This window comes from Gallinula chloropus, assembly GCF_964237585.1.
Source record: "Gallinula chloropus genome assembly, chromosome: 21".
Lineage (NCBI taxonomy): Eukaryota > Metazoa > Chordata > Aves > Gruiformes > Rallidae > Gallinula > Gallinula chloropus.
Genome location: NC_140106.1, coordinates 9,162,496 through 9,178,056, shown reverse-complemented (window position 1 = coordinate 9,178,056; position 15,561 = coordinate 9,162,496). Strand labels below are relative to the sequence as shown.

The 15,561-nt window shown below is 48.7% G+C and overlaps 1 protein-coding gene across 1 annotated transcript in view; it reads right to left on the bottom strand.

The window, feature by feature from the left end:
* Positions 1-15,561, bottom strand: part of LOC311199894 (disintegrin and metalloproteinase domain-containing protein 9-like) — a 30,192-nt gene that overhangs the window by 5,527 nt on the left and 9,104 nt on the right. Inside the window, exons 3-16 of the mRNA XM_084274033.1 lie at positions 14,080-14,144; positions 12,984-13,062; positions 10,981-11,057; positions 10,114-10,303; positions 9,298-9,363; positions 8,650-8,721; positions 7,273-7,442; positions 5,375-5,456; positions 3,917-4,050; positions 3,538-3,709; positions 3,324-3,416; positions 2,885-3,080; positions 1,552-1,657; positions 813-996 (exon numbers count right to left, since the gene is read on the bottom strand). Coding sequence (XP_084130159.1) covers positions 813-996; positions 1,552-1,657; positions 2,885-3,080; positions 3,324-3,416; positions 3,538-3,709; positions 3,917-4,050; positions 5,375-5,456; positions 7,273-7,442; positions 8,650-8,721; positions 9,298-9,363; positions 10,114-10,303; positions 10,981-11,057; positions 12,984-13,062; positions 14,080-14,144 — 1,686 coding nt within the window. The remainder of the gene's footprint in view (positions 1-812; positions 997-1,551; positions 1,658-2,884; positions 3,081-3,323; positions 3,417-3,537; positions 3,710-3,916; positions 4,051-5,374; positions 5,457-7,272; positions 7,443-8,649; positions 8,722-9,297; positions 9,364-10,113; positions 10,304-10,980; positions 11,058-12,983; positions 13,063-14,079; positions 14,145-15,561) is intronic.

Here is a 15,561-nt window from a genome sequence, read left to right as displayed (position 1 = left end):
AGAAACACTACAAAAGGCTTCTCAGTACAGTGACTGAGCTGTCACTGAAGTCTTTTGTCCCCAGTCTGAATGTTTAACAAGGCCAAGGGCAGAGTGCTGCACGTGGGACATAACAACCCTGAGCAGCGCTACAGGCTTGGGGAGACTGGCTGGAGAGCTGTCAGGAGAGAAGGACCTGAGGGTGTTGGGTGGCTGCAGGCTGAACACGAGCCAGCAGTGTGCCCAGGAGGCCAGGAAGGCCAATGGCATCCTGGCTTGTGTCAGAAACAGTGTGGCCAGTAGGTCTGGGGAGGGGATTGTGCCCCTGGACTAGGCACTGGTGAGGCTGCACCTCGAGTGCTGGGCAGCCTGTTCCAGCCCCTCACCACTCTCTCTGGAAAGAACTTCCCCCTAATATTTAATTTAAACCTTCCTTCCTTCAGCTTCACTCCATCCCCCTTGTCCTACCATTATCTACCCTTTTAACAAGCTGATTCCCCTCCTGTTTCTCTGCTCCCTTCAGGCACTGGAAGGCTGCAATGAGGTCCCCCCACAGCCTTCTCTTCTCCAGGCTGAACCAGCCCAGCTCCCTCAGCCTCTCTCCATAGGGGAGCTGCTCCAGCCCTCTGAGCATCTCTGTGGCTCCTCTGACCCCTCTCCAACAGTTCCACATCTTTCTTGTACTGGGGCCCCAGCTTTGGACACAGGACTCCAGCTGGGGCCTCATGAGGGCAGAGCAGAGAGGGACAATCCCCTCCCTGTCCTCCTGAAACTTTTATTCACATGAACCCCCCGGAATTACTTTAAGAAATCACTTTTTAATTGTTGATTACCTTTCCAGTACCACATTTGGTACCTTCATTCACCATTCCTGGGTCTGGGACGTCAGAGCCTAGCTGGAAATCTACACCCCAGCACCTGGTGTCTCTAATGGGAGTAGAGATAATTGCTGGCTTAATTCCAAAGACAGGCATAGCTTTCACGTTTTCACACTGCAGCTTCCCACACATGGCATTCCTACAACATCAACATACAGACACTGTAGTGACACTTCAATTTATTCTGAGAAGACAACTATCACACACAGTCGAGATGATGTTTTCTTTCTACTGGTAAGAGACTATCTGAAGATAAAATTGAGGCAGCTTGCTAAATAAAATCGAGCTGAACCTCATTTCAGCTGCAAGAGGATGGATTTATCTCTTCTTTCCATAAGCTGTTGGGACCTTTAAGGACAACACAACAAGCTGCCATTTGTTTTTCTGTGTGTGAACACCGTAGGGTAAGAGCAATGGGTGACAGGAGATGTGGAACATGCTCTGCTTGCCACAGCCCCACATCTGAACACACACATCCCAAGGCCACAGAACTCAAGTTTCAGGAATAAGGGGAAATCACCTCTCTCAATGTGTTTCAGAACAATGCACAGTAAGGTGAGGTGATGGGGTAACACCTCTCCCCAGTGCACTTGCTAAAAACACCCCAAATTAATACTACAGCACCCATATAAGGATTCTCTATACTATATTCCTATACATTTAGGAACTTCTGGATGCACTGGGCTCAACTCACCAGCTGGCACATTTCTTGTAGTCATGGCCATGGAAACCACAGTTGCCAAATCTGTCACCCTTGGAATTCACTTCAACAAAACAAGCGCTGGGGGCTGCTTTGGCTTCTGCAAACAAGAGATGCCCCCCACCCCCAGACAGAGGAGCCAAGGTAAATAGGGACAGAAACACCTTATTATTATCACATTGCCTTTACCCAGCCCAATTCTCCTGCTATGCCTAGAGTTTCCTATGCAGTACAGAGAGCTTAAGGACTTGAGTAGAACAGTGAAGGAGGTGGGAAAGGCAGCACTATGGGGTGCCAAGAAAGAACAAAAAAACCCTAAGAGAAACAGTCATTTAATGCTGAGTCAGTTATCACATTTGATATCTCTTCATGGCTTCTTGAAGTGTTGATCTGCCTGAGGGTAGGGAGGTTCTTCAGAGGGATCTGAACAGACTGGACCCATGGGCTGAGACCAACAGGATGAGGTTTAACAAGGCCAAGGGCAGAGTCCTGCACATGGGACACAACCCCCTGCAGCACTACAGGCTGGGGGAGACTGGCTGGAGAGCTGTCAGGCAGAGAAGGACCTGGGGGTGTTGGGTGACTGCAACTGAACATGAGCCAGCAGTGTGCCCAGGTGTCCAAGAAGGCCAATGGCATCCTGACTTGTGTCAGAAATAGTGTGGCCAGTAGGTCTGGGGAGGGGATTGTGCCCCTGGACTGGGCACTGGTGAGGCTGCACCTCGAGTGCTGGGTCCAGTTCTGGGCTCCTCACCATCAGAAGGACATTGAGGTCCTGGAGTGAGTCCAGAGAAGGGCATCCAGGCTGGGGAAGGGGCTGGAGGGCAAATCCTCTGAGGAGCGGCTGAGGGAGCTGGGGGTGTTCAGCCTGGAGAAATTCTCTCTTGAGCTGTACTGTTGTGGGGGCCTGGAACAGGCTGCCCAGGGAGGGGCTGAGTCACCCACCCTGGATGTGTTTAAAAAAGGGTAGCTGAGGTGCTCAGGGATCTGGTTTAGCACAGGACAGGAATGGTTGGACTTTGTGATCTTAAAGGTCTTTTCCAACCTGGTGATTCTGTGATTCTTTACAGCCCTACATGCCAGGAGCCCCACTGTAACAGGAACGATCAGCCCAAGAAAATTACTACTTGGCTCACCAGCAGGGCATTAAATGTAACAAAGAAAGAATGTGTGAAGGCTAAGCCATGAACACCACTCCTTCAAACCCTCTGCCAAAGCCAGCTGCTCTTCCTCACAGGAAACCAAGTAAAATAGAAGCTTGAACAAACGTAGCATGTTGTTTCAGCTACATCTCCTACAACAACTGTTACACTGTTGTCCTCCTTACTTGGGCCAAAGATGTGCTGACACTGGGCATCATAGTACTGGCAGACCCCGTTGTAGCAATAGGCTTCCCCATGGTGGCAGGGGTGACCGTTCTGGACGGTGAAGTCTGGCTGGCAGAACTGGAACGTGCCGTTGCAGTACTCTGGAAGGTCACACTCATTGCTGCTGGCCCGACACTCAGTTCCTCCAGGAAGGAGCTGGAGAGACAGGGATGGGGCAGAAGCATGTCAGGAAATGGGTTTTTTACAGTAGGGAAGGTCAATGTACCCACCTCACAATAGGCCACCCCCCCCAAAAAATGGCATTGCTCTGAAGCCTTCATATGGGGTGGGTGCTATGTGTGTGACAGTTGCCCCTCAGAGATGCACACTGGTTAGGCCAGTGCTCTCCATTTTTAACCCCTGAGGAACACTCCCAAGTAACAGACCCGAGCCTCTGACCTGGCAGTCTTTACAGCAGTCACCATAAGCACACTGGGCACCGGCCCGCAGCCTGCAAGTACCTGGCTCACAGCAAGGATCATTTTCACATTCCTGGAAACAGAAGTGCCATGAATGCCAAGAAATCACACCCTCTGCCCCACAGAGTCCCCTCTCCAGCAAGGGGCACGCCAAGCCACCCTGGGAGCACTTGTAAAGCACACAAGTCTCTAACCTTTGGTGAACCACAGTCACAGTCCTCCCCAGCATCCACCAGTTTGTTCCCACAGTAGGGCACACTATAGGTTTCATCAGGCCTGGGAACGTTGAGCAGGCAGCTGCCACCTTTGTTGAGAGTCAGCTTCTCAAAGTCTTCTGCACTGCAGCTGCTGAAGTTCCTCGATCCCCTGCCACAGAGAACATGAACTCACATTTAAGCCAACCCACAAGCATCCCCCCCAGTTTGCAGATGAGGGTTCTGCTTGCTTTCCCCATGCAAGCAGGACACAAATCTTTGCATGCAGGAGTACTCTGAAGACAAGGGGTAAAAATTAAGTATGTGGTTGGGGACTTCTGCCCCTCAGAAAACACCTTCTCTTCTGTCAGATACTCACGATGCTCCAGAGCTCATAATGCAACTGCTGGCTCCACAGTCACAGACACGTTCGTCATCGTGGTTCATCCCCAGGTTATGTCCCAGCTCATGAGCCATAATTGATGCAAACATCTGTATGCTGATTCTTCCAAACTGCATGAGAACAAGCCAGAAGAAACTTAGTGGGGAGCTTACACTGAGAAAGTTGGTGATTATTTGCCCAAAGGACATGTCTTTCATAGGGGTGGCAGCAGGGACAGGGAGGGGATTGTCCCTCTCTGCTCTGCCCTCCCCAGCTGGAGTCCTGTGTCCAGAGCTGGGGCCCAACACAAGGAAGATGTGGGGCTGGTGGAGAGGGGTCAGAGGAGCCACGGGGATGATCAGAGGGCTGGAGCAGCTCCCCTATGGAGAGAGGCTGAGGGAGCTGGGCTGGGTCAGCCTGGAGAAGAGAAGGCTGTGGGGGGACCTCATTGCAGCCTTCCAGTCCCTGAAGGGAGCAGAGGAACAGGAGGGGAATCAGCTTGTTAAAGGGCAGAGACTGGCAGGACAAGGGGGATGGAGTGAAGCTGGAGGAGGGAAGGGTGAGATGAGCTCTCAGGGGGAAGTTCTTTGCAGAGAGAGTGGTGAGGGGCTGGAACAGGCTGCCCAGAGAGGGGGTGGGTGCCCCATCCCTGGGGGTGTTCAAGGCCAGGTTGGATGGGGCCCTGGGCAACCTTGTGTAGCTCCAGGCTGGAGGTTGGTGTCCCTGCCTGTGGCAGGGGGGTTGGAGCTCTGTGACCCTTGGGGTCCCTTCCAACCCAGACCAGGCTGTGATTCTGTCTTGACATTAACAGGATTCTCAGACCAAGCATGTCTGCTTTCCAAGCAAGCACGTGTCATTTGCTTAGTAATAAGAGCCCTCAGATAAACATATCTGGGACACTCCCTAACAACCTCTACTTCCCAGCACAGCTGCAACATTAACACAAAAACTAGAGTTCTCCACAGCAGCCCAAACCTCCTTAAATATGCAAACTCCAATTCCAGGGTTACTGTCACTAGTCCAAGAAAACAAGATCACTGGGACTGCCAGTTATCTGGGATCAGGAATTAGGTTCATTAGTGTTCTGCAGTTTCACAGGAAGAGGGCAGTCAAGAGCACTGCTCCAGGAGTTCCCAGCTGGGGAGGCCAAGCAGACACCAGAGAACAGACCTGAGAACACCCACAGCTCCCACACTTTCAAGGCAAGGCTGCTTGAAAGGCCAGCAGAGAAGTGCCGTCCCTTTTCACACTGAGGAGGGGGGAGGCTGAGCAGAGGATGCAGAATACGACAGAAAAGGTGTGATCCAGGTTCAGAGAAGTGCCAGACATGGGTGGGGACCACGTCAGAGCCCCCCCAAAGCCACTTCAGCTTTGTTACTGAAGACTCCAGGAAGACTTCTGGAGTGTGAAACCCTTATGTCAATCCCATTCCCAGCATCACTAAAGGAATCTCACCACATTAATGCCTCCTGCGTGGCTCTTGGAGCATACTGTTCCAACATAGGCCATTCCAGCTGTGCCACCAAACCCCTTCTTCCTACAGTCACAGGGAGAACAAGGAAAAAGGCTGTCATGCCACCTGTACACACACTCACACACAATGTTCAGCCACACAGACGCTCAATGCATCAGTTTGGTTGACAGAACAGAAGGAAAGGAATCCATCCAGAGGGATCTTGGCACGTCTGAAAGGTGACCTGGGTGAATTTCATGAGGTTCAACACTGCAAAGTGTCAGGTCTTGCACTTGGAAGGAATCCCAGCCATAGATCCAGCCTGGGAGAAGAGCTCCTGGGGAGCAGCCCTGCTGAGAAGGACCTGGGGGTTCTGGTGGTGAGAAACTCCCCATGAGCCAGAAGTGGCTCTTGCAGCTCAGAAGGGGGATAGGATCCTGGGCTCCATCAGCAGAGGGGTGGCAGCAGGGACAGGGAGGGGATTGTCCCTCTCTGCTCTGCCCTCCCCAGCTGGAGTCCTGTGGCCAGAGCTGGGGTCCCCAGTGCAAGAAAGAACGCAGGGGGGTTGGAGCTCTGTGATCCTTGGGCTCCCTTCCAACCCAGACCATTCTATGATTCTACAGTCACTTCTGCTCATGGGTCACAAAACTGTTTCTCCTGCTCTCAGACACTACCTCAGGAGCCCTGCCAGGAGCACCACTACTGACTGCAGGTACAAATGCACCAGCTCAGCTTTATCTTTCTGCTCACTGTTCTTTTAAATAAAAAAAAAAGAGTTTACAGAGAAAGTTATTCCCTTCCCCATCTTCCCTCTCAATATAATGAGCTAAATGGTCCACCCTTATAATTGTTTGTTTTAATTGGCTGTTAGCTGCCTTTCTGCTACCACCAAACTCCAAAGACTTCTTTCCTCATCAGCTTCCTTTTCATTACTATCTTGATTCTTTCCTACACACTACTTAAAGCTTAAGGGCAACAGCACAATGCAGTACTTCATAGCAAGGGGTTTTAAAAGCTACTCTTTTTCCAGCCATTTCACCCTCCTGAGCTGAATGGTGCTGAGCTGCCTTGGAGAAGAGGCTGCCAGCTCCTGTGGGAAGGAGAGCTGAGCTGCTGCCCCGTGTGTAGCGGTGCTCTCACCTCTGCCCTTCCTCACACCGTGGGCAGTGACTTCCTAAGGGCTGCTCTATCTGCAGGAGCAGGAAGTGCACAGGGCAGGCAGCCCAGAATCAGGGCAGAGATGACAGCTCAGAAAGCTCTGTGCTGGTTTATGGCAGTAGGGAGGGATAGATTGGACAGACAGGAACAGGCTGCCCAGAGAGGGGGTGGGTGCCCCATCCCTGGGGGTGTTCAAGGCCAGGTTGGCTGGGGCCCTGGGCAACCTTGTGTAGCTCCAGGCCTGGAGGTTGGTGGCCCTGCCTGTGGCAGGGGGTTGGAGCTCTGTGATCCTTGGGGTCCCTTCCAACCCAGACCAGTCTGTGATTCTATGACAGATTAACAGCACATGTCAAAGCTCAAGCCATGGAGCTAGCTTCTGGATACTGGGTGCAGAAACCACTTTAAACACCACTCTGCACCATGTTTGCACTCATTTTCAAGCAGGAAAAGCCCCAGATTACAAGTCTGACAAAGGATTGTCTGAAGGGAAGCTTTACACAACACAAACCACCACAGGACAGGAAGAAATACTGTTATTTAGCAATGTACCTGCCAGAGAGGAGACTAAATTCAAAGACCATAGAAACCTGCTTATGTTGACTTGGAATGTTCCCCCAGGTAGCTAAACCAGAGCAGATTGCACTGCTGAAATCCCACAGCTACTTTTGACACCAGAGCACAGCTGAGCAGACAGGAATAGAATAAGCTTCTTAAGTGTCCAAGGGAGGGAACAGCAACTCACAGAACAAACTGGGCACTGTCATGCCTCCGGCGCTGAACGAGGTTCTTCTCTCGCCACTGTACAAAGTTTGCCAGCACATCACCAGCACCCCCATCCGTGCTGATGATGTTTTCATACTTCCAAATCTCCAGTCCAACCAGCACAATGCGGATGTTCAACATGATGTACATCTGGGGAGGAAAAAACAAAGCAGAAATACCTCTGAAGGCTCGCAGATAAGTACGTGTTGACTGGTATTACTGATCTTATTGCAAGAATCTACTTTGGTTGAGGGCTTTTGGAGGGGTTTTGGCTTTTTTTTTTTTAATTTGGTATGCAATTCAATCACCAGGATTCATTTTCCCTGAGATTCTGACCCTCATTAGCTACAGGATCAATGAGAAATCCAAACCAGAAATGAAAAGGAGCGTCAGTCCTGACAAACAGCGTGGTCAAGTTGAAAGCCATGCTTTTTCTCTAACCTTGACAAATTAAGAATTGCAGCTGCCTGTCCCATCTCTCACCTTCCCTGGATGTGTTTAAAAAAGGGTTGATAAAGTGCTCAGGGATCTGGTTTAGCACAGGACACGAATGGTTGGACTTGATGATCTTAAAGGACTTTTCCAACCTCCTGATTCTGTGTGCAGTGCAGGTTGGAAGACAGTTCCTTAAATTAATTCCCAGGTATCATGATTGCAGATGAATTTAGAGGTGGAAAAGCTTTCCTAGTGATGCATTCAAAGCCCATTGTCAGTAAATGCTGCCCTGACTTTGCAGCCCCTGCTCCTCAGGCACAACGTGCAGGCACGACCAAGCTCAACCCGTCTCCAACATGAGAGCCAAGGGCACAGGCTCAGCTCCTGGCTTAGTAAAGACTTTTGCTTCATTCTCAGCAAAGTGATAACTGAACAGACTCCACAGTGGGAGTTTACACAAGTCACAGGGCTGCAGAGCCACACACAGCATCATTCACAGACTCACAGGGGTTGGAAGGGACCTTTGGAGCCCACCAGGTCCAAAGCAGCTCCCTAGGACAGGGCACACAGGTCAGTGTCCAGATGGGGCTGGAATCTCTCCAGAGAAGGAGACTCCACACCCCCTGGGCAGCCTGTCCCAGGGCTCCCTCACCCTCACTGGGGAAAAGTTCTTCCCCATGTTGGTGTGGAACTCCCTGTGCTCCAACTTGCAGCCATTGCCCCTTGTCCTGTCCCCACAGACACTGAGAAGAGGCTGCCCATGTCCCCCCGTGTCCCACACCTGAGATATTTATAAACATTAATAAGATCTCCTCTCAGCCTTCTTTTCTCTAGGCTGAACAGCCCCAGTTCTTTCAGCCTTTCCCCATAGGGGAGATGCTCCATAATTCCCTCCCTAAGCTCAAGCACAGTTTTAACTTACACTGTCAAGGAAGTTTGCCAGTTGCACCATGTGTTCTCTTACTTCTGTTTCACTCTTCCCAAAATCTTCAAACTGTGAGACCAAATAAAGAAATGTCATGAAGAGATAAAGACAAGTTACAAAAAAGGAACAAAAACCTTTTAAAACCAGTAACATCAAAACCATTTTTGCCCAGCTCCAAATCTCCTCTCCAAATGTTGCTAATCAAAAGCCCCCAGATTCCTGGAGGTGTTCAAGGCCGGGCTGGATGGGGCTTTGGGCAGCCTGGACTAGTGAGGGTGTCCCTGCTCATGCAGGGGGTTGGAACTAGATGATCTCTGAGGTCTCTTCCAACCCAAAGCACTCTGTGATTCTATGATAAGACAACAGCATTTTCATTGTTCAGCAGCTCAGTGTTCAGGAGAAAATGGCACCAGTGGGTTTTGCCACCTAACAAGTTTTCTTCCTTGCATTATTAGAGTCCTTGATGATAGAAACTCTCCACATCTGACAGTTCACTCTTCTCTGAGTACTGCACAGCACATGTTTATTCAGCTTCAGGCTAGCATGTTCACAAAACCTTGGCTAGAGCATCCATGTCTGTCAACAATTCCTTTGGGAGTAAGGAAGCCTGAGGAGGAGGAGGGGCAAGCAACACACCATCCCTACCTTCTCTTTATCCACAACTATGAACAGCTCCACATATCTTGTTTGATGCAGCACTGCTCTCTTGCTCTGCAGGGAAAGAAAAAACCCAAGAGTTTCAGACAATTTTATTAATTCAAGTGTAAGCAAAGCCTCCCCCCCCCATCTCAGCATTGTCCTATTTCACTTGATACAACCACACCCAAAGCACACTGTGCCAAGAATAAAACAGAACACAGCCAGCAAGTATAATCCAACACAAGGACAATTCTTCAGTATTTCACATTAAAATTTAGCTGCTGCACAAAGATTTCCTGCATTTCAAGGGTGAGAAACCTTACTTTCCACACAGGTTTCTCTGGAAGGACATACACTCTTTATAAAGGAGCAGAAAGCTACCAAGCAGCAAAGTCAACCACCTTGAAATGAGATGTTTTTCATTGTCCTGCTTTTACTGCAGCCTTGTTCCCCAGATAGCCAGGCTCTAAACAGGCAAGGGGGACCTTCACACCAAGCTGCTACCCAGAGAACAGAATAAACACAATGTTCTGCTGGTTTCTGATACTTTGTTAATGAGCCTCTCCAACAAGGGGTACTGTTCCTGCCCTTAAAAGCCCCCCAAAAAAGCTCTGCCTGTGAATAATCTAACCATCACTCCACTCTCTGCTGTGTGCAGAAGGAAACTGCAACTGCTTTGTTGAAGCAACTGAGGCTTTCAGCAGTGTAGAACACTCTCCAAGTCAGAGGTATGTGTTAAACCCCACAAATCAGGTAAGCTGCTTCCATATTCTTAGCTGAATACTCACAAGGGGACTGTGGAGGAAACACTGGAGTACTTACTCTCAGCAGCTGAGTCATACTGGGGTGGTGATCCTCCTCCATACCTTCCCCTTCATGCTCTTCAGTGCTTACCCCACATGTTGTGGGCTCTTTCTTCACATTATCCAATCGATAGACAATGTGCTTAGAGCCAGAAGAGGGATCCATGGGCTCAATTCCATAGGTGATGTTCTCTATTGTCACCAACCCCCTAAAACAGGGCAGGGTGCATGAGAAATTCTTGCATTAAGCAGGGAGATTGTTATCCAGGTTTCTACAGTAAAGCAACAGATAACTAAAGGCATGTCTGTAGGGCAGTCCTTGCACCCCAAGGAAGCAGCCTTGCCTTGGATAAGGGTCTTCACAAAGACAGCAACTGAAATGTTTGGGTAAGAGTTTGCAATGGTTCAATTCCTACTGGCACTCTGGCAGCTGATATGGCACTAGGGGGGGGGGAAAAAAATCATCCAAGACCCCAAAATGACAGAAATCAGCCCAAAGCAGGAAAAAAAATTGTCAGCAAATTTGATGTGCACAAGTTTTAGGGCCAGTTCTGTCCAGTTTGCATAGTGCAGAAATGGGAAGTTGGATGCTGTGTGCAGTTCTCTGAAGTGGCCACAGACCCTGATTAGAAAATAAGCCAAAATTTGTATCAAAGGATGACTTACTGCACTCTGATAACAAACTGTAACTTGTTTAATGGTGTTTCAAATACCTATTAGCTGCCTGAAGAAAAGGTACCACAGAAAGGCTGTGCAACAGCACATACACTACTGCAGCTTGGGAATTCAATCCCCACCTGGGTGAACAGCATTTAAAACCAGAGTGTGAATTTTGTTTCAGGTTCAGTGACCTGTGAGACTCCTGTGACAAAGGATGTGTTGTTACCTGAGCCCTGAGCAAGTGCTGACAGCAACCACTGAATCCAGGGTCCCCTCCACGTAGCCCTGATAGTGGCAGTGATCCTACACAGGGAAACAGGGGAGTTACACACAAATAGCTGTACATCTAGTGGGTAATTGCTACACCCTGACCAGTAGTAGTTATAAACTGGTAACAAAACCCATCCCTGGAGATGTTTAAGGTCGGGTTGGATGGGGCTTTGGGCACCCTGGTATGATGAGAGTGTCCCTGCCCATGGCCAGGGGTTGGAACTAGATGATCTCTGAGGTCCCTTTCAACTCAAACTGTTCTGTGATTCCATGATAATGTAATAAGTTTTAAGATAAATTTACCATGACTTTTATCTCCAGCTTCAAACACGCCTCCAGCTCTACCACAGTATCACAGAACCATTATCTGCAAGAAAAGGCTGAGCCCCAGCTCAGCACAACCCCCTTCCAGGGAGTTGGAGAGAGAAAGAAAGTCTCCCAGACCAAACAGTCCCAGTTCCTTCAGCCTCTCCTCATCAGACTTGTGTCCCAGCCCCTTCCTCAGCCTCACTACCCTTCTCTGGACACACTTCAGGACCTCAATGTCTGTCTTGGAGCAAGGGGCACAAACCTGAACAGTGTTTCATTCACTGACATGCCTTGAAAACACTCCTCACCTGCCTTAGCACCACGGGATGTAGATATACAAAGCTAATCAAGACCTCAGGGGGTCTCAGGCAGATCCCTGCCTCTTCATCCTGCAAAGCAGATGCCCTTCACAACTCCACAGGGCATGCAGTTCCTTCAGATTTCAGTTTAAAATCCCCCTCACCCTCTCAAGTCACTCTGCCTGAGGCTGGATTCAGAGCTGGCACAGCCAAAGTGTCACAATGCCAGGCAAGCAGGGCTCAGACAAGCAACTGGTCTCAGCTTGACCTTAAGCCATCCTACACTAAACTTCTGTCCTCCACCCTGCCTCAAATATTGTGAGGGCAGCCCCTGCCTACCAATTTGGGTCAAATCACCCTTAAGTCTTGTAGAAAACTGCTCCACAGAACATTTGACTCTCCCTGGCAAGAAAAGGGGGTGCTATCCTCACCAGAATGTGCTGCTGGAAGGCTTTGGTGGCACAGGACATCCCTCATCAGCACATGAGACAGAGTACTTCCATTTCATCCTCTGTATCTACACATGGTGGAACCCAGACAAGGGGGTGGTATGGGGCAAATACACTCCATTTTCTGTGGCAAGCACCTTTCTGAACATCATTAGAGGGGTCAGGTAGATTCTGTCACCTCATGTTTCAGCAACGACCACAGAAAGCACTGAAGGCATATGTTAATCCTTCAGGGCCACTGAAGGGACACTCCTGACTTCCTGCAGAAGCAGCATTCTTCCTCTTAGCCCATCACTTTTAAGCAGGAAATAAAAGCCCAGCTGGCTCCAGCATGCTATTTTCAAACACAAGATCCTATGAATCATGTATGATTAACACTTCCCTTTAAAGGAGCAAAGGGTTAAAGGTTAAACATAAGAAGAGTGAAGCCATTAGAAACACACTCATACTTTTTGTATCACATCAGCTGCTTTATTTTACTCTTATTCCACAAAAGCAATTACATTTTCAAAGATAACCTATCAGGCAGCCTGCTTGTGCAGAAAGGGAGGGCTGCAACTGCTTTTTTCAGTGGGATAACTCCAGTGCCATGCAGGGAGAATCCTTCTCAAGAGTTCTCCAGACTTGATCTCATTCATCCCTTTCAGTAGCTCCCAAAAATTCTGGGCTAACAGAATTCCTAGTTGCTAACAGGCAGCATCACACAACTGAAAAGATGGGTCAGCAGCTGACTATTCATTTTGACTCATCTGGAAGACCACTGTGTGCAAAATTAAAGGTGGATATTCAGTCACTAGCCCAGCCCAGCCTGAGAGGCACAGCCTGTGTGCTCTGCACTGTATGAGGACTGCTCAGTGTTCAAGTCACCTTCAAGTAAGGGTATCCAATGAAAGAAATCCTACCTGGATGTCTGGATATTTGGTCTGCAACTTCCCCTCCTTGTTATAGGTATAAACTGTGAAATCTTTGGGCAGCAGTTCTCTGTAAGGGAAGGGGAGAAGGATAGAAGGAGGAATTTCATGGAATGACTATGACACTGTAGCAGAGCAGCAAGATGACCTCAATCAAAACTGTCACAAGTACATACAATTAAAGGAGGAAATAGTCAAAAGGGAGGGGAAAAAAAAAAGCCACAGTTAACAAAGAAATGGTGCATTTCCATGGCAAAATCTATGATATCAGAATGGTGGAAATGTTAGTGAAATGGAATCAAATCACCCCAGCCCAGGTAAGCAAGAAAAGCCTCAAGACCCATTAAGCTGTGCTAAAAAAAGCTTGCTTTCATGCAGAATAACAATTAAATAAAAGCAATTTTTAAAAATCACAGCAGTCAGTCTGCTGCATACAACTTCTCTTTTCCCCAGCTTTGGGAGGAAGTACATGAGGAAAGTCTCCCATGGTTAAGACTGCTGACACATACTGGGACATCCCTTGATGCAGCATGTTTCCCAGGGTTAGGGGGCTTGGCAAGTGGCAGCCAGAGATCCGCAGGGACTTCTACACTTAAATAGTTACATCTTTTGTCTATTATCAGGGCAGTTTTTAGAAACAATAGCCTTAAATTCAAGCCAGACAACAGCTATATTGCCTGTAAGGTCTGGGTATTAACACCTTGGATATAGCCAGCTTCTCCTTTATTAGTATTCTTGTGCTACTGAGACAGGGGAAGAAAAACCGTGAAACAACAAACAAAACCCAGGAGAAAGTGAAAATATTTACTTGACATATAGTTCAGTTTGTTTATTTTCAGATGTGGATGGAGAGAGTCATTTCAGATACCCTTTGAGTAAACTATTGCTTCCTTCAGGGAGAGGAATCACCAGGGCTGCTGGCTGATAGCCAAGACTGTGACCAAATCCACTTTCATCCTCTTTCTTTGCAGATTTCAGAGCAAGCACGTAAAGAATCTCAAGAATCAGAGCTCACACACTACCTACCAACTCATTCTTTGGACACAACAGAGAGAATTCAACAAATCAAAGGAAATTCTTCACTTACTTGTTCTTTTCTAGATGAATCGTGTGTTCTCTCCCCTCTATCTCAATAACATATGACACCTTGTCCTGAATATAAGAAAAAAAGTTGCATTTTACTCATGTTAATGAATAAAACATTCTTTGAAATCAATAAGAGTTTGGCAGAAAGCAGTCTCTGCAAGCTCCATCACTGCTGCATTCAGATCAGCACCATCACCCCTGTAGCTCAGGGCCAGTCAGCCTGTATAGATACAGCTGCAGTTGCTGGTGATGAAGCTCATACCAACAAAATTCAAACCCAGAGCAGCCCTCCCTCCCCTCAATCTGAGCTGCCTCTCCCATCCCAGTTCTTGCTGGTGGCCCAACCAGGGAGCAGGTGTTCCTTGTGCTCCTGCCAACTTCACTGAGCCAACAAAGCTTTGCAATGAGAAGCTGACTGCAGCCATCAGGACTTGCCCTCACATCCCATGTGCCCACACCAAACTTGCCAGCTAATAAACTTACTTTTCTAAACCCAAACCAGGAATTAATCACGTGTGGGTGAGCCTGAAACCTATTTTATACTTGTCCCTACCTCCAGAAACCTGGCATCCCTTCCTGTGTAACTGGGGAGAAGTCACGTGAAGGCAGCTAGTTCAAAATAGCTTTGTGGTTTTCTTATTGCTTGTTTTCTAAGGCTTCCCTAGAAAAACCCTCAGTTACAGCTGGAAAAGGAAAACACAGTTTTAATACTGAACATTCAGTGAGGCTGTACCCCCATAGCCTTGAGCTAGCCAAGTTCTACACACAGCAATTGGGGCCCTTAAATATGAAGTGGATCAGCTGAATCACCTGACCATGACATTAAATATCACAGCAGGAGTACTAGCCAACAACTGTAAAAGCCTGCAAGGCATTATTGTTAATAACACATTCTGCCAATGTTTGTAAGATTTGTGACTAAACACAGTCAGTCTAATCCAAATTCTCTGAAGTTTGAATTCTTTAGTTACGTGGCTACAGCAGAATCATACAGGCTGGAAAGTACTGCTGGAGTTTTGCTTAATCTTACTCCCCTCCCCAGCTCAAAGTGGCTGCAGAGTCAGCCCAGGCTGCCCAGGGCCTCCTCGATAGAATCCCAGACTGGTCTGGGTTGGAAGGGAGCCCAAGGGTCACAGAGCTCCAACGCCCCTGCCACAGGCAGGGACACCAACCTCCAGGCCTGGAGCTACACAAGGTTGCCCAGGGCCCCAGCCAACCTGGCCTTGAACACCCCCAGGGATGGGGCACCCACCCCCTCTTTGGGCAGCCTGTTCCAGCCCCTCACCACTCTCTCTGCAAAGAACTTCCCCCTGATATGTAATTCCTTCCCTCCTTCAGCTTCACTCCATCCCCCTTGTCCTGCCAGTCTCTACCCTTTAACAAGCTGATTCCCCTCCTGTTCCTCTGCTCCCTTCAGGCACTGGAAGGCTGCAATGAGGTCCCCCCACAGCCTTCTCTTCTCCAGCCTGACCCAGCCCAGCTC